The sequence below is a fragment of the Lichenostomus cassidix genome, chromosome 2 (assembly GCF_008360975.1).
Source record: "Lichenostomus cassidix isolate B80296 chromosome 2, HeHo_3.0, whole genome shotgun sequence".
Taxonomy (NCBI): domain Eukaryota; kingdom Metazoa; phylum Chordata; class Aves; order Passeriformes; family Meliphagidae; genus Lichenostomus; species Lichenostomus cassidix.
Genome location: NC_139482.1, coordinates 109,654,599 through 109,674,149, shown reverse-complemented (window position 1 = coordinate 109,674,149; position 19,551 = coordinate 109,654,599). Strand labels below are relative to the sequence as shown.

The 19,551-nt window shown below is 43.8% G+C and overlaps 1 protein-coding gene across 3 annotated transcripts in view; it reads right to left on the bottom strand.

Annotated features, from left to right (window-relative positions):
- Window positions 1-19,551, bottom strand: part of MAPRE2 (microtubule associated protein RP/EB family member 2) — a 97,674-nt gene that overhangs the window by 43,964 nt on the left and 34,159 nt on the right. Inside the window, exon 1 of one of the 3 annotated variants that reach the window (XM_085052800.1) lies at window positions 12,389-12,603. The exons of the other annotated variants lie outside the window; for them this stretch is intronic. Within the exon in view, the coding sequence (XP_084908926.1) occupies window positions 12,389-12,507 (119 nt within the window). The 5' untranslated portion in view covers window positions 12,508-12,603. Of the gene's footprint in view, window positions 1-12,388; window positions 12,604-19,551 lie in introns of those variants that run through there. 3 annotated transcript variants of the gene reach the window in all.

Sequence of the window (19,551 nt, the reverse complement as noted above, 5' to 3'; positions counted from 1 at the left end):
CAGTTACTACCTCAAGTTCTGCAAATAACAGGGGAACCTCCTATTATTTTGCTCCCACGAGTTGATGGATGAGTAGTTTCACTTTCAGAGAGGATACTTCCAAGTTCTTTAGCAAATGCAGATTTACTGGAAAATGAAGACAGCAGTGGAAGAGAGCTTGTCCCCAAATCCACTGGCCCCACATGACTGCAGCCTGTGAGCTGCCAGGCAAAACATTGTGGACACAGCCACCCACCTGCGTCTACACCAAGGAATAGCTGCCTGTGATTAGGAAGGGATAAGAGCGATCAGCAACCCTGATTAAGAAAAGCCAGCAGTGCTGGGCACTTGGATTGCAGGGCAGCGAGGCACTGTGTCAGCAGCAGAGCCCAGCAGGACAGCAGCCACGCTGCAGCCCAGCGGCAGATCTGGCAGCCCGGCTGCTCCTGGCTCCTGCCATTTCCGCCTTTTAAGTCCAGAAAACGCTGCGGGCAGGCTTGGGAGTTTCAGCAGGGATGAGATCCAACTCGAGACAGATGAAGTCACCAAATGAATTTAGTTTTGACCTATCCGGGCTTTCGCTGCCCCCCTCCTCCTCTCTGACATGTATACATTCCGAGGTGAAAGGCTAAAGTAACACGTTGATTTACTCCAAGCATAACCTAATGGCAAATGAGATTTTGTAATACTATCCAGCCCTCCTGACGGGGGGCCTGAGCAGCCTCCGAGTGTCTCACAGCCCTGCACAGCCAGGCGAGTGAGGCAGTGACTCAGCAGGAGACAGGCACTGAGCATCCACGGGTTTCAGGAGAGGACAAGTCTGGGAAGAAGGGAAAACAGAAGGATTCAACAAGGGGAAATGCAATACCTTTCTCCTAACACATAGCTGTTGTTTCCTAGCAAGAGATTGCAGTACACTTAATAAACCCTGGCTGTCCAAGGCAGGCAAAGCTAAGGAGGAGAGCAGTCCCATGGGAAACCTCTTGCACTAGCTAAGGAGGGACTGCAATACAGCTTTCCCACTCACAAACGATGCAGCACGATACAGAGCACAAGGATTTTGTCATGCATCAACCTTTCTCTCTTCTGCATTAAAAACAAGTGTAGATACACACCGATTTATGCATTGCAACATTTATTCCAACCTTAATACATATATATGTTAGAATCACAGAATATCACCCACCAAGGATCGATGGGTCCAACTCCCTGTTCCAACAGAGAACGAGGCCCGTTTTAAGTGGCCTTCTAAGGCCACCTTCACTTTGAAAGTTCCTGGAGTGACACCAAGTAAGGGACAAGAAACAGCATAGCAACTGCTTGTGCAACCATCCCAGGACCCGTGGGCAAAGGTGCCAGAGCACAGCCTGCACGATGGAGCTGCTGAGGTATCAGCCAGGCAGCCAGCCCCACTCCGTCCCCAAACAACTTATCCTGGCAGGAAGGTGATGCCACTGATCAGGGGTATAAGACAACATTTATTTTAAGCCCTGAAGTTGTAAACAAGCATGTGACAACAGATGAAGCAACAGGCAACCATGCTGGCTGCTTGCACTGGTGCATCACTCTCTAAAACACGGCTGTGTATTTTTGTAACGTAAAATATTAAGCTTTAGTATGCTTGCCCAAGGTTCCCACTGCTACTACAGCTCTGCTGCCATTAGGGGTAAAGGAGAAGCAGCAGGCTCTGTGCTGGGAATGCAGGGCATTTGGTGGGCAGGTTTCTAGGACCCAGCTCCAGACAGCACCTGTGATGGGCACCAGCTGGAAGTCCCCTGCCAGCACTACCTCTGCAGAGCGCTGCACCAACCCACTACAGAGCTTTTTGCTAGGCTCTGAGGCCAACCTCTCTCCCTCTTCTCCCTCAGCCATTGGTGAAAGCTAGACTAAAATTAATAGTGATGATGATAATAAATCTTGGAGTTCGACATCTCCAATGTTGTTGACATAGGCCCAAATAAATACCCTTGTATTTGGCTTAATACAAACTCCCTCCAAATCATTATTAATATTATACAGATTTCAAGTGTTAAGACTACCAGCCACAACATTTAATTTTGGGTTTGGACACCAAAGTAACCTGATCTCTTCCCTTGTTCTCATGAGTTAATACTGTAACAGACAAAGAAGAACTCTCTAATTATTCTGATGCTCAACATACTACCAGTAAATGATATATCTTAAGAATTAATCCTACCAAGTACTATCTAGAACAGAGCTGAACTTCTAAGTGCAATTGCTTAACTGCTAAATTAATTTTGGAGCAACTAAAACTAGAATTCACTAATCCTTCATGAAGTAAATTGCCCTGTAGGAACATTCTAGCTCAACCATCTGTGATTTATGTAACATATTATTCTTGCTGTATGCCAGTAACCACAGACTGATTTTACTGTTGTTGCAGTACCAACACAATTGGTGAGTCTACCAGCACCAAGTAAACCTTCCCCAAAACCCTTTATTTTCAACCATGTTGGTCTTTGAAGGTCTGTGAAGTTGGCATTTTTAGACAGATTTTAACTTTTAATATCTTCTGCCTATCTAAAGGGGGAAATCCCCAAAGCTTTGTTTTCTGAATAATGTTCTTTAGATGGTGTTTACTGCTTTGATGTAACTGTGATTGTAGAAGCAGAATTAGTTACAACAGCCTTTATCTACAAGCCTCAGTAAAGCCTTGCACCTTAAACTAAGAGAAGCATAGATGTACCGTTTAATAAGATTTGGCCTCTTTTCATGGAATATCTTGAGGTCAATTCCTAAAGTGTATTGCTTCCAGCTGGCAAACGGTGACATTACCAAGTTCAACTCTCACAATAAACAAGGAAGAAAAAAGTTTATTGCCTAAATTGCCTTCAACTACATATAAGTGCTGTTAAGAAGGTAATAATCTGGGTTGCAATGTGAATATTTAGTTCCTTCAACCCTCAAAGTGTTGCTGCAGGCCATGCGACAAGACAGTTCTGCACCACTCCCTGTAAAAGCACGTCAGACTAAGCAGACATCTGACACAGTTTAAGAACTGTGCTCATAGTTAAACATTTCCTGCAGATTAAACTTACCAATAATGCTAATATTTTCTGCATGAAAAAAGATACAATTCCTTAAAAGCAGAGTGAGCAATTTATCAGCTATTAACTTCAACACATAATCTTTAATTGCAATGTACATAATTGATTTTATGACACAACAAAACTGTCCCTTTGCTCTGCTGTGTCTCTATGAATTTTTGGTCATCCCTGGGTACTAACTGCAGAAGTTTATTTAGATTTAATTAGAAGTTGATTTAGAGAATGCAATAGGAAATTATATGAATATGAATTAATACACTACTGCAGCAGCTGTATAGCTTCTGCAAGAATTAAGCTAGAAAACATTTGAAATTGATGAAGTCATACTGAGCCTGCGTACATGTATTTTTCTTTTCCATTTGAAACCTTTGATGACAAGGCTGATTTCACCTCCATGGCAGTACAAAAGTTGTTGCCAGATGATATTCCTTTCATTTTTAAAGCATGAGATTTCATTACTTTGTTTTTTAAGTCACGAGTTGTTTATGTTTATTAGAGTTACAGAATGGGATCATAAAGGGACTCGGGCAGGCAGAGAGCTCCAGAGAGATCTGCTCCAGCCTCCCAGTCACTGCAGAGACAGCAAGAGAAGGCTGCTGATGAGCCCATCTACCTCAGTTTCAAGTCCCTCCACAGATAGATATTCCACACCCTCTCTGGGTAACTTCTGGTGTTTGACCACCCCTACTGTGAAAAACATCTCCCCCAATATCCACAGTAATTTGTGCTGCTGCAGCTGCTGATGGCCATTCCCTCTCATCCTCTCCCCATGCACTCAGAGAAGAACCTGGCTCCATCTTCACACACAGCCTCCCATGAGACAGGTAAGACCGCAATGAGATCTCCCCCTCTCCTGAGCTGGCTCCTCTCCAGACTGACCAAACACAGGTCACAAGCTCCAGCCCCCTGAGCATCCTGGTGTCCCCCTGCCACACTCCCTTCAGTATGTCATTGTCTCTCAAACCAGAGAGGCCAAATTCAGACACGGTATGTGAGATGTGGTCTCAGAAGCAGCAGAGGGGAAGAATCACTTCCCTGGAGCTGCTGGCTCCATGCCTGCCAATGCAGCCCAGCATGGGCTTGGCCTTCTTCCCTGCAAGAGCACACTGCTGACTCATGTTCATCTTGTTCACCAGCACCACCAGGTCCACACTCTGTAACCCCTTCAGGAACAACTGGGGGGTGTGCATAGTGTGGTATTGGAAAAAAACACATCACCATATTAAAAATAGAGCTGCTTGAGAGACAAAGCAGCTCTACAGCATCCCTACTGCTGTGGAACTCATTCCACACTTCAGAACCACAGACTAAAAATGTGCACTAGAGAGCCAAATTTCTGCAGACAGAAATATATAGAATAATGAAATGGTTTGGGTTGGAAGGGACCTTAAAGATCATATAGTTCCAACCCCTCTGCCATGGGCAGGGACACCTTCCATTGGACCAGGCTGCTCAAAGCCTCATGCAACCTGGCCCTGAACATTTCCACAAATGGGGCATCCACAACTTCTCTGAGCAACATGTTTCAGTGTCTCACCACCCCACAGTAAAGAATTTCTTGTAATACCTAATCTAAACATATTCTCAGTTTGAAGCAATTGCCCCTTGTCACACTACATGCCCTCGTAAAAAGTGCTGCTCCAGCTCTTTTGCAGGCCCCCATCAGGTACTGGAAGGCTGCTCTCAGGTCTCCCTAGAGTATTCTCTTCTCCAGGCTGAGTAACCCCAGGTCTCTCAGGCTGTCTTCATCACAGATATATTAAACAAAATAAAAAATAAAAAGAGAATATTCCTTACGGCTCCTTGAATCTGACAACTAGCACAACATGAATGTGTTGACTGAAAACAGTGTTTTCAGACTCTGATTCAGAATTTACATAATGTATAATTTTGAAACATTATTATGGACAGGCAGTGATATGGACCCCAAACAATTCAATTCAGCAAAATATAACTAACACCACTCTGCATAACAAGGTTTCCAACAGAATGACTAATTACAGCTGAATGCTGCCCCTTTGGGAAAATGTATCCCTTCTATCCAACCAATTACCACTGCTTCCATGTTCTCAGCACTCCTACACACCATGGTCTTTCTGTATACACAAGCTCCCGTGGGACTTTCATATCACTGGGTTATGTGTTCCACTTCCATACAAACAATTACTCATAGATTCTATAGTTATTTTAACAAGCTATGATTTGTGTAACACTGAATCCATAAGTAAAACAAATGAGTATTCTACTCCAAATATTTCAGGGCTTCCTATTCATGATATTACTGGACTAGCTCCACAGAGATTAACCTTAAGAAGCGAAGCATAACAACTGTGTAAGATTTGCCTAAAATGAATTTTCATTCCCCCAAAATTGTTTAATACATACTGCCAGCAAGCCCTTCCGAGCATCAACACTGCATTCCAGAGTGACAGGAAAGAATTTGCATTCATGTGCATCTCTGAATAATTACAGCTGCTTGGGTAGGAAATCTGTATGGTACTAAGGAACCCTGCAGCAGAGGGGAAAATTCACTTGAGTTGCTCCTAAAAGATAAAACTGAAGAGCACAGATCTCACTAACTAGCTCTCAGGATTCCAAATTACCAACAAACGTAATATTGAAAATTAATCCTCCAAATACGATGCAAGGTGGTCACACACAAGGCCAGAAGATCAACAGTACTACCCGCATGACATCTTTCTTTCCAGGCAGAATGATTTGGCACAGTTGTAGGATTTCCTACGGAAGCTACATCCCAAAGTCTCAACTCACTGATGAATGTTTACGCTTCCTGTTTGGATAGCACAGCAAAAAAACAGATTTAACACAAAACCACCCTTCACTAATCATGGGGCTCTATGGGAAACAAGAAATTATTTCAGAGCAGCTAAACTGAGATATTTAATGGGTGTGCTTTCAGTATACAGAGCCTTCTCTAAAAACATTTAATAACTTAGCACTAGAAATAACGTAGCACTTTCTTAGTATAGCACTAGAAAACTAGACAAACTTTTGTCGAAACATCACTCACAAGATTTTAATTTTTAATTAAATATTTCATAGCACGAAGACAGTAGCTTTGTGCTAAAAATAAAAAAAAACCCCACTGTTTTTAACCCCTAACAGTTAAATTCATGTTTAGTAAACTTTTATAGCTGATATTCCCTCTCCCCTCCCACCTAATTGTAATGAAACAATACGAAGAAGATGCTTTATCGGTGAGTCAGGCACCAGAGATCTGAGCAAGATCCAAACAGCTACGCAGTGCGCAGCTAACACCATCCACAGAAGAAACACGGATGTTTTCCATTTACATTCCCTAGCACTGATCCTGGAAGTGAGCGATCAGTGCTCCTAGCTAGAGGCCAGGATCCAGGGAGTGGGGAGGAGTGCAAGGATCCAAACACTGTCCCGGTGCAGCCCGAGTCCTGCTGCTGCTGCCACAGCCTTCGTGCCATCCCACTCAGTGGTTCCTGTGATTGAGAACAGATGTGGCGAGGCCACTCGTTTTCAATTATCAAACAAAGGCTGAAAGTTGCACTTCCAAAATGAAAAGCTGGCACACGATTTATCTGCTTCCTTACCAAGCCTTTGCTATAATTAGCTTTGGGCATGACGAAGGAGAAGAGACTGTCAAATTAAACTAACCTCCCCACTAAACCCCAAAACCTCGGAAGATATTTTTAAAGAGTCACACATTCAAATGCCAAGGCTTGAAATGTAGACCTGCCACACGTTTTTTTTTTTCTTACTGCCTCCCAAAATAAGCTTTATATCACAAAAGGTTAGTCCAGGTACGCCTCTGGAAGAACATTCCTGTGGTCCAGCCTGCTTGTCATCAGGTAGCTGCATCTCCCTCCAACAAGCCAAAGAAACAGCTTTAATCGAGGTCTCTTGCTCCACCTCCAAATCACCTTTCACAATGCAGTGTATTTTTCAGCGCCTGTTTTCCAGGAAGACTAGATTGAAGACACTAGGCAGAAGCCAAAATGTCTGTTTCTGAACGTGGCAGCATCAGGTTCAATTCTCACGTATCCCAATCTTGCTCCTTTTTCTGTTAATATGCCAAAACCACATTGCTGTTGCTATGCAGCTCAACAAGGTAGTTTAAAAAAAACCACATCACACAACAAAAACCAGAATGCAGCCTCCCACCTACAGGATGTTTCTGAAACCCATGGAGGCTGGGTGCAAATTAGGCGTCCTCAGACCTTTTTGGTGCGAGCACTTGGGTGTTAGCTGAGAAGTTCGTGCTGTCTGAAAATCACCTCCATTTCCTTACACAGACTGGGCTGCCTGTGGAGTGATTTCTCCCCTCTCTCTCCACTCCCCAAAAAGCTACTTCCCTCTTAGCCCCTGATGTAAACAAATACTCCCAGCCCCCAAAACACTATAAAGATATTTCCTTCAAGGAAGATCTAAATCCAGGACAACAGAGATATTCCAATAATGTAGGCAGGGACTATCTAAGCTTCAAACTACTGATGCAGTATTGAGCAGAGTCATCCTCATAACCCTCAGAGACATTTACATGCACTCACACGCGATTCCCAGTTATCTTCAGACAGTTTCACCCTGTGCTTTTTGAGAGCTGGATCTGCCCAGCAGAAGATACTCACCAAAACAGCTCTCCCTAGGCAGAGTACTCCCTAATCGGAAAACAAGATTAAAGAAGAACAGCAGCGGCAGCAATAGGAAGACAGCTTTATGAAAGTGAAAGAAGAGAAAATAGAGGGTACCTAAGCTCACAGGAACCAAGGAAAGATTTCTGCATGGCCTTTCTTTAATGCTAGCTAGTAAGGTGCTGGCTCTCAGTCATCAGGATGGTCTTCTCCCTGATAGTAACTATCTTGTTGCAATCCAGATGCTTGGCAGACAAGGGGGTTATCACAACTACAACTTCTAGAAAAGCACAGGCCAAATTTACAGGGTGTAATTTATGTTAGGTTGTTGCCGTTTTTTAAAAACATTTGTTATTGCCTTTTTCTGCTTTCAGTGAAATCTAGGCCAAAATTCTCATAATCTGCAATAAAGCTGTAAGGTCAAGAGCAAATTTTTTCTGAAAATAAGGATCCACTTACTAATATATTTAATAGCATTTGCTTTGACTAGCATTTACAGTTTCAGAAGTCACGCCTGTCTGTACTATGAAGTGAGAAGACAACCCACTGCTTTTACTCTGCATCATCTTCCCAGATTTCAGCAAGCTCGGGCCTTAATATATGAATTTTATCAACACAAATGGTCTTTTTTACTTCAGTGTAACCACCTGTTTGCCATAGTCAGTGGAACCTAATTTTAGAGCAAGAAATTCTTTCTGCCCAGAGTAAGGTGAAGCTGTAGGTCTCCCTTTGAACCCTGAGTAAAGCCACACGTGTGGAAGGCACAGAGCCACCAGAGACAGGGGCAGGTCCTGCCAAGGGAAGGATGCTCTCTGCTGCCCAGGGCCAGCCTGCATCCGCCAATTCACTGGGAGTTAGGAAGGCAAAGAGCAAAACAGATTTTGCTATAATGTAACTCTTGACTTTCAGCATGGAAGTTATCAGCTCACAGCGCTGTAAAAGACAGCCAGATGTGCTCTGTAACACCCCACAACTTATTCCAGCAGTGGGTGAGGAAATCACCACTGCTGTCTACTTTCATTTTTATGCACAGCACCATCACTCATCTGCTTACACAATGATTTCTAAAATGAAGACAACACTCAGGAAACAAATATTTAAAACAGATAACATTAGAAAGGTATACACTCACAGATAAAAACCAAAACAAAAATATTCTTTCCTTTTAGCTTAGTGATTTGAAGAAAAATAATCAGGAAGTTGGCCCCTTCCCCTCTTGCTTCATGCAAGTTCTGAGTATAAAACTAAATATAGCCAGGGAATGAAGGACCAGAAAACCGTTTTTCTAGCAACACACACAGACAAAGCAAAAGTTAAGCACCACATCCTGCAAAGGAGGGTACAACAGTTTTTCTCATCAGAACCAGGGTGGTTTAGGCAAGGTATGCATTTGAACATGGAAGTATTCACTCTTAATACTTTAGCTTTTAAAAATATGATGAGCTACTCAACCACACAAGATGTGTGGAGTCTGGCAAAAAAAAGCACTGCAAACATGCCCTATTTAAAAAAAAAATTTCTCCACAGAAATGTTGATTTGATTTCTCATTTAACTTTTTCATGAACATGGAAGTAAAACTATCATTAAATGTAATGTTATTCTCAGAAATGACCCCAAGTCTACTTCAGGCCAACAAAAAGACACCTCAGTACCAAACAAATTTTAAATTCAGTCTCCTGATCTGAAGCACATGAAACAGCATTTCACTTGAGCAATAGAGATTGATTACAGTTATTAACTCAGAAAGGTAACATCACCCTGTGACTAAATTTTATGCCAAAGTGCCTGGTTTCCATTTACCAGCTAAGTAAAGCTGGATGAGAAACTTAACACCTTAGGCCTGTATGTCCCAGGCTGCAAAATATAATATGTCCTTTGGAAGACTTGGGAAAACTATTTGTGGCTTCGCATACAGAGCACATGGCTGGAACTCATGATATAGGTTCAATTCCCTGCTGCATCCTCAACTCAGTGGGTAACTTACAGCAGCTCCTTCCATGTCAGCTTCCTACTCTGTAAAAAGGTATAATCTGCAGCTGTTTTTAAATCTGCTTCAGGAGTTGGGATATCAAATCTTTGGGAAGACCTGGTATTAGAAATAGCAAAGGTATTTTTAAGTCTGAGAATATCCAACCTGAAGAACACAAATTTTCTGATCAGTAAAGACTACTTCTGTTTTAAAATATTTACGAAAGAGAGCATGTTAAAAGTTGTAAAATAAGAAAGCACTGCTGATATTACAGGAGAGAGGGACTGAAAGGCAAATACTGAACCTCCATACACATGGTAGATGCTGGTTAACTTAAGAGCAAAGGTGCAGGATGCAGAAGTGTTTTAGCTTTGCACAACTGCTCATCCGATGTCAGGCTCCAGGGTGTGTTTAATGACACGTTTATCCCATATTCCTAGATGGACAAGCCAACCCAACAATCAGGGGCATAGCAACTTGATGTGTCATATGGTGAGGTCCTACAAGCTGCTCCATAAGTCAGGAATGGCACTGACAGTCCAGTGTGGCAGCAGGCATTACACTGATGGAATTCATCTGCTGTACTCAGTGATCTCCTCCTCCATTCACTTGCCTAGCTACTAAAGCTTATCATGGAAGTTAAAAGCCCTTTTTTTCAGTATCAAGGAGAAGCTTCATAACACTTCTCACATATTTTCTTTAACATTTCCCTTCTGTTATGCTTGACATGTACTTCCTAAAGGACTTAAAGCTACAGATGAAGTAAGTATTGTTCTCCCCCCGCAGAGAAAGGGAGCAATCAACAGATATGGGTGTCATGACTCTGCAGAACAGCATCAGTTTCCAAAAGGGAAAAACAACCTAAACAGAATTCCCCAGTGGAATTTTCATTTGTGTATTAAAGGTTTGTTTCTGAAAGATATTGAACTGGATGACTTATTTACTGCCCAAAAGTAACATGCAATATTATCATTAGTAATTCTGTATTCCTTTGTATTACTCTAAAGAGGGATACAAATCCCTAAAAAGCTAGGGGGTACTTCTCTGGAGGAAAGGCTATTCAGATGCAGAAAAACTTCACAATTTCTGGAAAACTGTAAAGTGATATAGTAAGTTCTGTCATCATGTGATGAACAGAGCAGCCTCACAAAATGTCTTTTCTAGACTTAGTTCAGTGTATGATAAGAGAGGCAGAAGGACAAGAAAACTGACTTGATGACTGCAGAAAAACACCTACAAACCCATCAAAAAAGAAGAACGGAGAACCCCTTTTAACAGAGGTTTTCCAAAGAACCCTTCTGAAGGAAACAAGTGAGATAGCAATCAGTGGTACCTATGACATGTCAGATTAGCTACAGGTAGATGTATGGTATTTCAAATCTATTTCATATTTCTGCTTAGGTGCACGATGGAAATACAGCTTTCCCCTACAACACAAACTCGCACTACTCAGCTGAAATTTAGATATGGGAAGTGAGAGGTCCAGGCTTTTTGCAAGTAGGAAGAGGTCCTTACAAAAGCAATTTTGCTACTTTGTGCTAAATGTGTGCACTGGGGCTCCACTGCACAAAGTATAAGTAGATTCAGAGAGAGACACAGACTAAATTTTGTGCAATTCAAACAAACCACACACTGGGATCTCCGATGCATTTCACGCTCACCCGTCAGCGTGTGATCAACAATGAGATTCACTGTTAAGGTTATTAATGGCCAGCTATGCCGGCAGCAGCTCCGTTATTCCTCAGCAGAAGAAAAAATACTGGGATTTTCTTCAAACAAGCCAAGTCATCCACGTTTGTTTTCATCTAGTCGAGCTTACAACTCGCCACTTTAGTCAGATATTTGAGAGCAGCATCATTTCCTGCTGCTTGAAAATCAGCTTTAAGGGGCGTGTTCTCTGCAGAGGCACTGCTTGCTGTCATCCAGGCAGCATTTAAAATAACTGTATATTGACATAAGGAGCCACCGGCCGCGTTATCGCCCTTCGAGTCGGCAGCAAGGAGCACATCAAACCAGTTGCGTTCCGAGCTGCGCCGCGACCCTTATCAAACAATGCAAACAATTTTAATGAGCTTATCTGCCGGAACATATTGTCAAAGATGTTAATGCAGAAGCGCTGCCAGCAACGCATGCCAGGCGATTCATCAAAAATGCCCACAACTGCGACAAAAGACGGGTGTCCCCCCCAGACGAGAGACGATAAATAAACACAAAATGGGGCTGGCGGGGAGCGGGGGGCGGGGATGGAGCCGCCCTCCCCCGCGCAGGCACCGGGGGGAACTGTCACCCCGCCCCGGCGAGCGGGGAGCGGCTGTCACCCCCACACGGTGCGGGCGTGCGGGGGGCGGGTGCTGCCCGGTGCGCGGTGCCCGGTGCCCGGTGCGCTGCTCCCGGCCGGGCAGGGGCTGCCCGCGCCCCGCCATCCGCGGCCGCCGCCTCCCGCACGGCGCCGCCTCCCTCCGAGATCCGCAGCGAGGTGCTGCGGCTCTTTTCCAAGGGGAGCTGGCTGCCTGCGCGGGGGGCGTTCTTTCCTTCCTTTCTATTTCCCCCCCTCTTTCTATTTTTTTTTTTTTTTAATCATCATGTTCGACCGCCTTTCTTCCGCCCGGGCGCGGCGAGCCCCCGCACGCATCTCGCCTATCCCTCGCTCGCCCCGCAGCCGGACAATGCGGGGCCGGGGGGAGAGGAGGGGGCTGCAGCCCGCCCGCCTTATGCAACCCCCCGCGCCGCCGCAGCCCCCCCGCAGTACCTGTAGGAGCGCTCCCCCCGCACCGTGTGCTTCCTGAAGGGGATGATGGTCCCGTTATCCTGGATGATGTCGTTGTTGTTCTCGCCATTTGGGGACAGGGCTTGGGTCGGTCCGGGCATTGGCGCTCCCGCCGCTCCGCAGAGCCCCGCGCTGCTGCCGCTGCTGCTGCTGCTGGTGTGCGGAAGGTGGCGGCAGCCGCGACTCCGCCGCCGCCCGCCCCGCCCCGCCGCGCGTCAGCCCCGCCGCCGCCGCCACACGTGACCGCCCCTCGCCATGGCAACCGGCCGGCGCCGCGCTGCGCCCGGGGACGGCAGCGGGAGGGCGGCGAGGGGAGGCAGCGAGAGGGGCCCGCCCCGCCCCGCGCCCCCACACAAAGAGCCGCTCGCCCCGCCGCTTCGGCGGCCCCCGCTCGGCGCGGGCACAGACAAAGCGCCGGGGCACCCCCCAGGCACGCCCCGGCCGCGCACGGCGGTCCCGCCACCCCCGCGCCCGTCCCCGCACCCGTGGGCGGCACAGAAACGCCGCTTCTCCCGTGGGGACCGCGCCGTGCCCCTGCCCGCCGCCGCCCGTGACAGCCGCGTGTGCGTCCGGCTCGTACGAGACCAGCGGAGCCTCATCGTCACCCTCCGTGCCCCGGTACCTCAGCATCGTCCGCCTTTTCCCCGCGCCAAGGACCCGTCGGGCTCACGCTCCTCGTTTCGAAGGAGCCGCCACGCCGGGCTGCTGGTTACACAGCGGCGAGCCGCAGCAGGGAACACCGCCCAGCTCTGCTCAGCATCTTCCCGCGGCGCGGGTGTGACGGGGGCGATGGCCATCCCCGCCGCACAAAGCTCGCCCGCACGGGCTGCAGCTCGCAAGCATAATTTTTTGCGTTTCATAGGGAAAACTCTTCATTTTTAAAAAGTGCATGAATATTGACATGAGACTACAAGGATGTCACAAATCATGGACTCCTAATAATAAAACAGCACGCGAAGGTCTAAGTTATTTTATGCTCTTTTTCCCCTGTTCCTGTGTCTGCTACTCCGCCTGCATTTCCACCCCAAGCGTCAGGATGTTCAAGTTACCAAGCTTGGTGTCCCTGCTTACAGCTTCACTGGAGAGCACAGTACAACACCTGCCAAGCTGCATTGCACATTTCCAGCATTCTCCTGCTTACACTGAAAAAACATTTGATGGCACATCCTGTAAAATCTTGCTTATATCAGAAACAAGAAGGGAAAAGACCTGCCAAGGCAGTAGCACCGAACTTCTGGCACTGCCAGCGTCACCAATCACACAACCCTCACTTCTTCCTCCCCTTCTTCTAGAAGGCTTTTTGCATCCTCCCCAGTCCATTTCCCTCTGCAAACCTCCATGATTTCTGCACATCTCCCCTTGTCTAAATAGCAACGTCCTTCAAATTTTGCCATTACCACAGGTCAATGCTGGTCGTGCTCAGGAGCAGATCTGAACTTCACTGTGGTCAAAACCTACCACACTTCTACCACTACAGAAAAATAAACCAGCCAGCTGTTTACAAATTATTTTCTCTAAGCAGAAACCAACAAGGGTGACTATGGGCACAGTCTCTAAACCACTCTGTATGATCTCTAGGCTGTTAGATGCAAAATATTTGGGCTGATCTGTGAACATCTTAAAAAATACATGCCCCCAAATCCAACTCTCTTTAAAAATAGTTTTAAGATGGCAGGTCAAACAAAAGCCATGTGAGTATTTCTAATACCTTCTCAGAGATACATGCTGATATTTTAACTCAGAAGTTCTGAAGTACGAGTTTGATCAGGTTTCTACCTCAGATTTTTTTTTTTTCAGAAGGAAAGGGATTTAATGAAATTTTAATTAATCTTTATCTAACCTTTCAGACTGACATGACACTCTACTGAAAACTTAGTTTGCATGATTATGTTCATAATACAGACTCTGCATTCACAGAGAGCTTATAAGGTGAATACAATCAACACCAACTGCACAGCACTTGGACTACTGAGAAACTCCTCAGATTTAAATCAGATGTATACATTAACATACACATTTTAGAACAATCTCTAACAAAGCTCAAATTAGTCTGCCAATTTGCCACAGTCCTCTGTACATCAAGGGAATTTTTCTTATTCTTTCTGCCGGGTTTTCAAATATACTCAGATTTATCATTCAATAACCAATCTATGGACATTTGCAATTCAGCTTCATTGAAAAATGTTCCATTTATCTGGCAATTGGAGGAAGCTACCTTTAAACCTTTTTCAAAACAAGCAACAAAATATATTCTGCTAAAAAGTCCAGTAAGTGTCTTAGTAACACTCAAGAACATGGAGAAGCCAGAAATGCTATGTGGTGACAGAATATAAAAATAATCTATAGCAGGTCTTTATCTGCCAGACATAACCCTACCTGCTCTTCTAGGCAGCAAGCAGTAAAACACTCTACAAAACCCTAACTTGTAAAAATATTTTTATTTCTTCACCAGTGGCAAAGAACAGAAGCTTCTTTATTGAAGTCTCCACAACAGTTTAAAACATGTACCAACAAAGTTACAGAACAGAAGTGCAGGTGAGGAGAGCACAGCAGCCTTGCTTCAGACCTCTTCTTGCCTCTGCATTAGGATTCAAGGTCAGAAAAACACATGCTCCCTCAACACAGCACCTTACCTTTGTGGAGGCTGAGCCAGGCCTTGGCAAAAAAACCCCCTGATATTGGTTTTCAGAAAGCACACATTTTAGTGTGCTTCAGTCAATCTAGCACAACCTGGGATGCTCTGTATGCAACATGGATTCCATATTCATGGCATTCCCTCTACTTATATCTCTCTTTCTGGGCACTGTGTGGCCTACAAGCACAACTCTTATTTTTACATGCTGGAAGCCACCAGCATCTTCTTCCCACTTCCACCATTCTAAGCAAAGAGGTCTCAGAAGAAAGAGGAGACCTGTTGCTGTTATTAGGTGTCTGTCCGTACATCTGCGGTGCCTTTGTAGATTTTCACTTGCACTAGGCACACTAATAGAAAACTGATCTGAAGAATAAAAGGTCAGCATTGGTGTTGATAAAAAAGCCCCACCTGTGATATGCTGAAGGTACCAAAATCTGGTACTCACAAGTGATATGCAGACTAAGCAAAGCAGAGAGCCAGGAAAGCAATTAATGCTGAAGGTGGAATTAGAAAACCTGATGTAATAGCACTGGGACCACAGAGGCAATGGCTGAAAGGGACCTATGGAGGCCATCCAGTCCAATCTCCCACTTGGAGCAGGATCATCACCAATATAAGATCAGGTCATGTTTGGTAACATGATTGTAATCAATCCAAATCGTGAACATCTCTGAGGATGCAGATGTCACATCCTCTCAGGGCCACCTGCTCCTATGCCATGTTAGCCATACAGCAAGTCCCAGGTGTACTGCTGATGCAAAAAGCACCACACTACCACATCACATGCATTCCAGTACTTTGATTTCTGCTGTGGTGCACCAGGCAGAGACAACACTAGCAAGTACTGGAACAGGCCTAAACATCATTCTCCAAAACCTGGTTGCTTCCTTCCTCTTCAGAGCTTTTGTTTTCCATTCCTCTCTCTTTACTTGCTCTAAGCCTCACTTACTGCAGTAGAAAGGCCATGCAGCCTAATTTATAGTGCCTGAGAGTAAAATCCTCTAAAAGCCCAAAATGCAGCATTAGAAAGACCTCAGGCATGCTCGAGCCAGAATTTTATATTAGCAGCTAATGTGGAAATAAATTATAAATATTTTAATGCTGATAAGAAGCAATCAATGTATAGCCTCTGACAGCAGAGGTGATGGCCAGGCTAGAGATACATTGTGCTGATACATTTGTGAGGGGATTAAAAAAAAACACACGCAGTTTTAGGGAGTAGTTCATGTGACATAGCCAAACTATAAATACAATTAATGATTGCAGAAATTCCCCACCGCTTGGATAACTTCAGGGTGGTGGGAGCAATAGGGAGTGAAACTAAGAAAAACACATTTAACCCTAGAGTGGCCAGCTAGCATCCCTCATCTCTGACATCTCTGGTCATGTTCAAGCTCATAAAGAAAAAAATGTGACATTGCTTGCACTCTTCTCAGAATACAGCGCAGCTACACACTGTAGCAAACACCATGCAAGCATAATTATTTTGAGCCATGTACATCAGTTTTCTAAGGAGGTTCAAGAACATTCCTGTCACAAGTGCAGTCTTTTCCACTGGGGGAAAGAAGAACATTCCTGTCACAAGTGCACTTTTTTCCACTGGGGGAAAAAAAACCTGAAAAAACTGGACTTCAGAAAACAGTTGGAAGACAGCAACAACTTTTGGAAAGCAGCAGTCCTGAGCAATGAAGTCTGCTTTTCTAATTTAACTATTCTCATAGTCTTCCTTTATCACAACAAAGATTAACAGAATTCCTCAAAGCCACAGATTCACACATTGTAGATTAAAATCAGTTAATTCTAGCACTCAAACGCATGTGTTTATCAGAAACCCACTCAGAAACAGGCTCTTTCTCCTTCAGGAGTTGGCCAACAGTGTTTAAATTTAAAAATAAGTGAATAAAGCAGATCAGGAAGAAAGTTTTGAAAGAGCCAAAAGAAGTGATTCTGTTAAGTCTTGGGCACACCTTGGCTGTTCAAGGAAGTCCCAATTCATTAAGGTACATAGACATACTTTGTTCCCAGCATGAGGAGGTTCAGTAAGATGGGTATAACCATGAGCACACTTAATTAGGTTGCATCACAATCAGCCTAATTTCTAAAGTTGCATTTAGCAGATTAGGAACAGAAGATTTAGGAGATCCAGATTTGTATGTTATCTGAGAGAAGTACAAATGAGGTATGAATGTCTCTTAGAGAGCACTGGCTTGTGCCAGCCTTAACTAGAGCACAGTTCTAACCTGAGATGGTAATATATCACACAGAAACATCCATAAAGGAATCAGCAACAGCAGTGTTACTAACACAGCAAACATGTATCAGACATGATGTGGTGCATGGTAAGTTTCTAGCAGACTTGGGTTACGCAGAACTCATGTTTCCTGTTTTGCTGACATACTGTCAACAGCAGGGATCAGCCCAAAGGAAAACTTCCAGTGTGGTATTAAATCACTTCAGGTGAAAATTCAAAACTGTAACTTTATAGCCTTTCTTTGTTTACACAGCACTGGATAAATTGTCCCACCTCTGTCCTGCCACCTAATTCTACACCTTATATTTCTGGACATGCTGCATTTAAACTCACTATACCAAACAGCAAATGATAATTTTGTCAGGACAAAGAAACACTGCATGAGTTGTATTAAAACAGCTACTTTTCACTCCAGACATCCTGTAGACAAAGAATGAGCTTCCCACCCTTGGGGATTCTAGTGTTGCCACTTTAAGCAAAGTCTTGATTATTTGCCTTCCCTGGGGAGACACAGATAAAGAGAGAGAGAAAAAAAGAAGGGCTGTCCCAATTACACAATGTGCATGTGTGCATGGACCACATCCCTATGAGGTAATTCAAGTCTATTTTTAAATATACAGACATATTTATATTTCAGAGCTCACATTTAACATTTTAAGAAGTGTTCTGTGCCTGTGAGGAAGAGTAAAACAAATCTTGGAGTCTTTGTCCTCTAAGCATACTTGAAAACTTAGTCTTATGAGCTGCAAATCCAATCTGACCATTAGTGTATGAATTGATTGCTAAAGACAGACATCTTGTAGACCCACAGACTGTGGGTGTTTTCCTTTAGAAAGACCACAGTTACCTTTTATAGTTACTGTAGAAATCAAATAGAAATCAGAGGATTAATTTAACATTCTAATACTATCTGCAAAACAAGGACTTATGTTCACAGGAACAGGATTTCAAAAACCTTTGAATTAGATAGTTTAAGACTAGTTGTATACTTTTAATATTAATTCTTAGATTAAAATTAATAAATTGGTTTAGTGGACATTTATTAAATCAAATTAGCTAAATCTAGCTGCTTTAAAGAATAAACCCCCCAAATTCCTATTTAGAAAGAAGAATTCTTCAGTGTACATCAAAGGATTCCTTACTTAAAACATAAGAAGTTCACACTGAATAGCCGAAACATTTTTATCCAGTACTTTCTACATGACAAAAAGCTCCCGTGAGAGCAGGAAATACTTCAGTGAGGAATGGTTCCAAAGAGAAGGAATTTTTACTTCCATTAACTCCAGACTAACCCAAAATTTTGAATTCCTTGGTGTCTGTTAGCTTTGTTTTCAGTGATACCCACTGGGCTATACCAGAGTTTCAGACACCTTGTGGAGCTGCTCTCATCTGAAAACCTGTAAGTGGAGGCTGTGATCAATAAATGCTTTGAGTAAGGATTCCTGTGTCTTTAATACTGCTTGAAAGGAATTGAGACTGACTCATGGCTCATTCACATGCATTTACATGCAATTTTTTGGCTGGAGCTGTTCTAGATGCACCATTACCACTTCCATTAACACTGAGGTGTTAACTAGTTTTCTAGCTTGTTTTGTCAGAGTTCAGATGTAAAGACTATGGAAAGCCAAAATAAAAACATCAAAAACGTTCAAGTAATCTGGATTCCTAATTTTTTTTTTCAGAGGATGACAAAATTTGAATTAAATAAAAGTGAGATTAGTGTTCCAGAAGAGAAGGATTTGGGATTTTCATGTTTCCACACAGTACAGTTTATGGCTGTTACCACTGGCAAAATCAGAGCTTAAGACATTCGTATCTTAAACAAAACCAGTAAAACAAGTTATAAATGGTAAAAGCCTGGAAGGGCTTGGAAATGTGAGAGACTAAGTCTAGCATTTCTCTGTGTATTTTCAGCTGTTGAGGAATCTTTGGCTTTGTTGGGGCTCAGGAGGGGTGTGTGGAAAACGGTAAAAAGATGATAAAATCAGGTGGGAGTGGACCACCTTAATTTCTGATGTACCTTTATACTGCTCTACACTGAAAATATTATCAATACACTTTGAAGGCATTTCAGTCTCTTGATACAGACCTGTCTGACCTCCCTAAGATGCTCACCACTCCTAAAGAGGAAGGGAGAAGGCTGGCACAAGAAAGTAATGATTCCACCAGATGGTCTACTAAATTTTACTGGATCAAGAACATTTCAACAAGCTCACAAAGACTGGATCTTTACAAACCAGGACTTGAAGGGGTTATTTT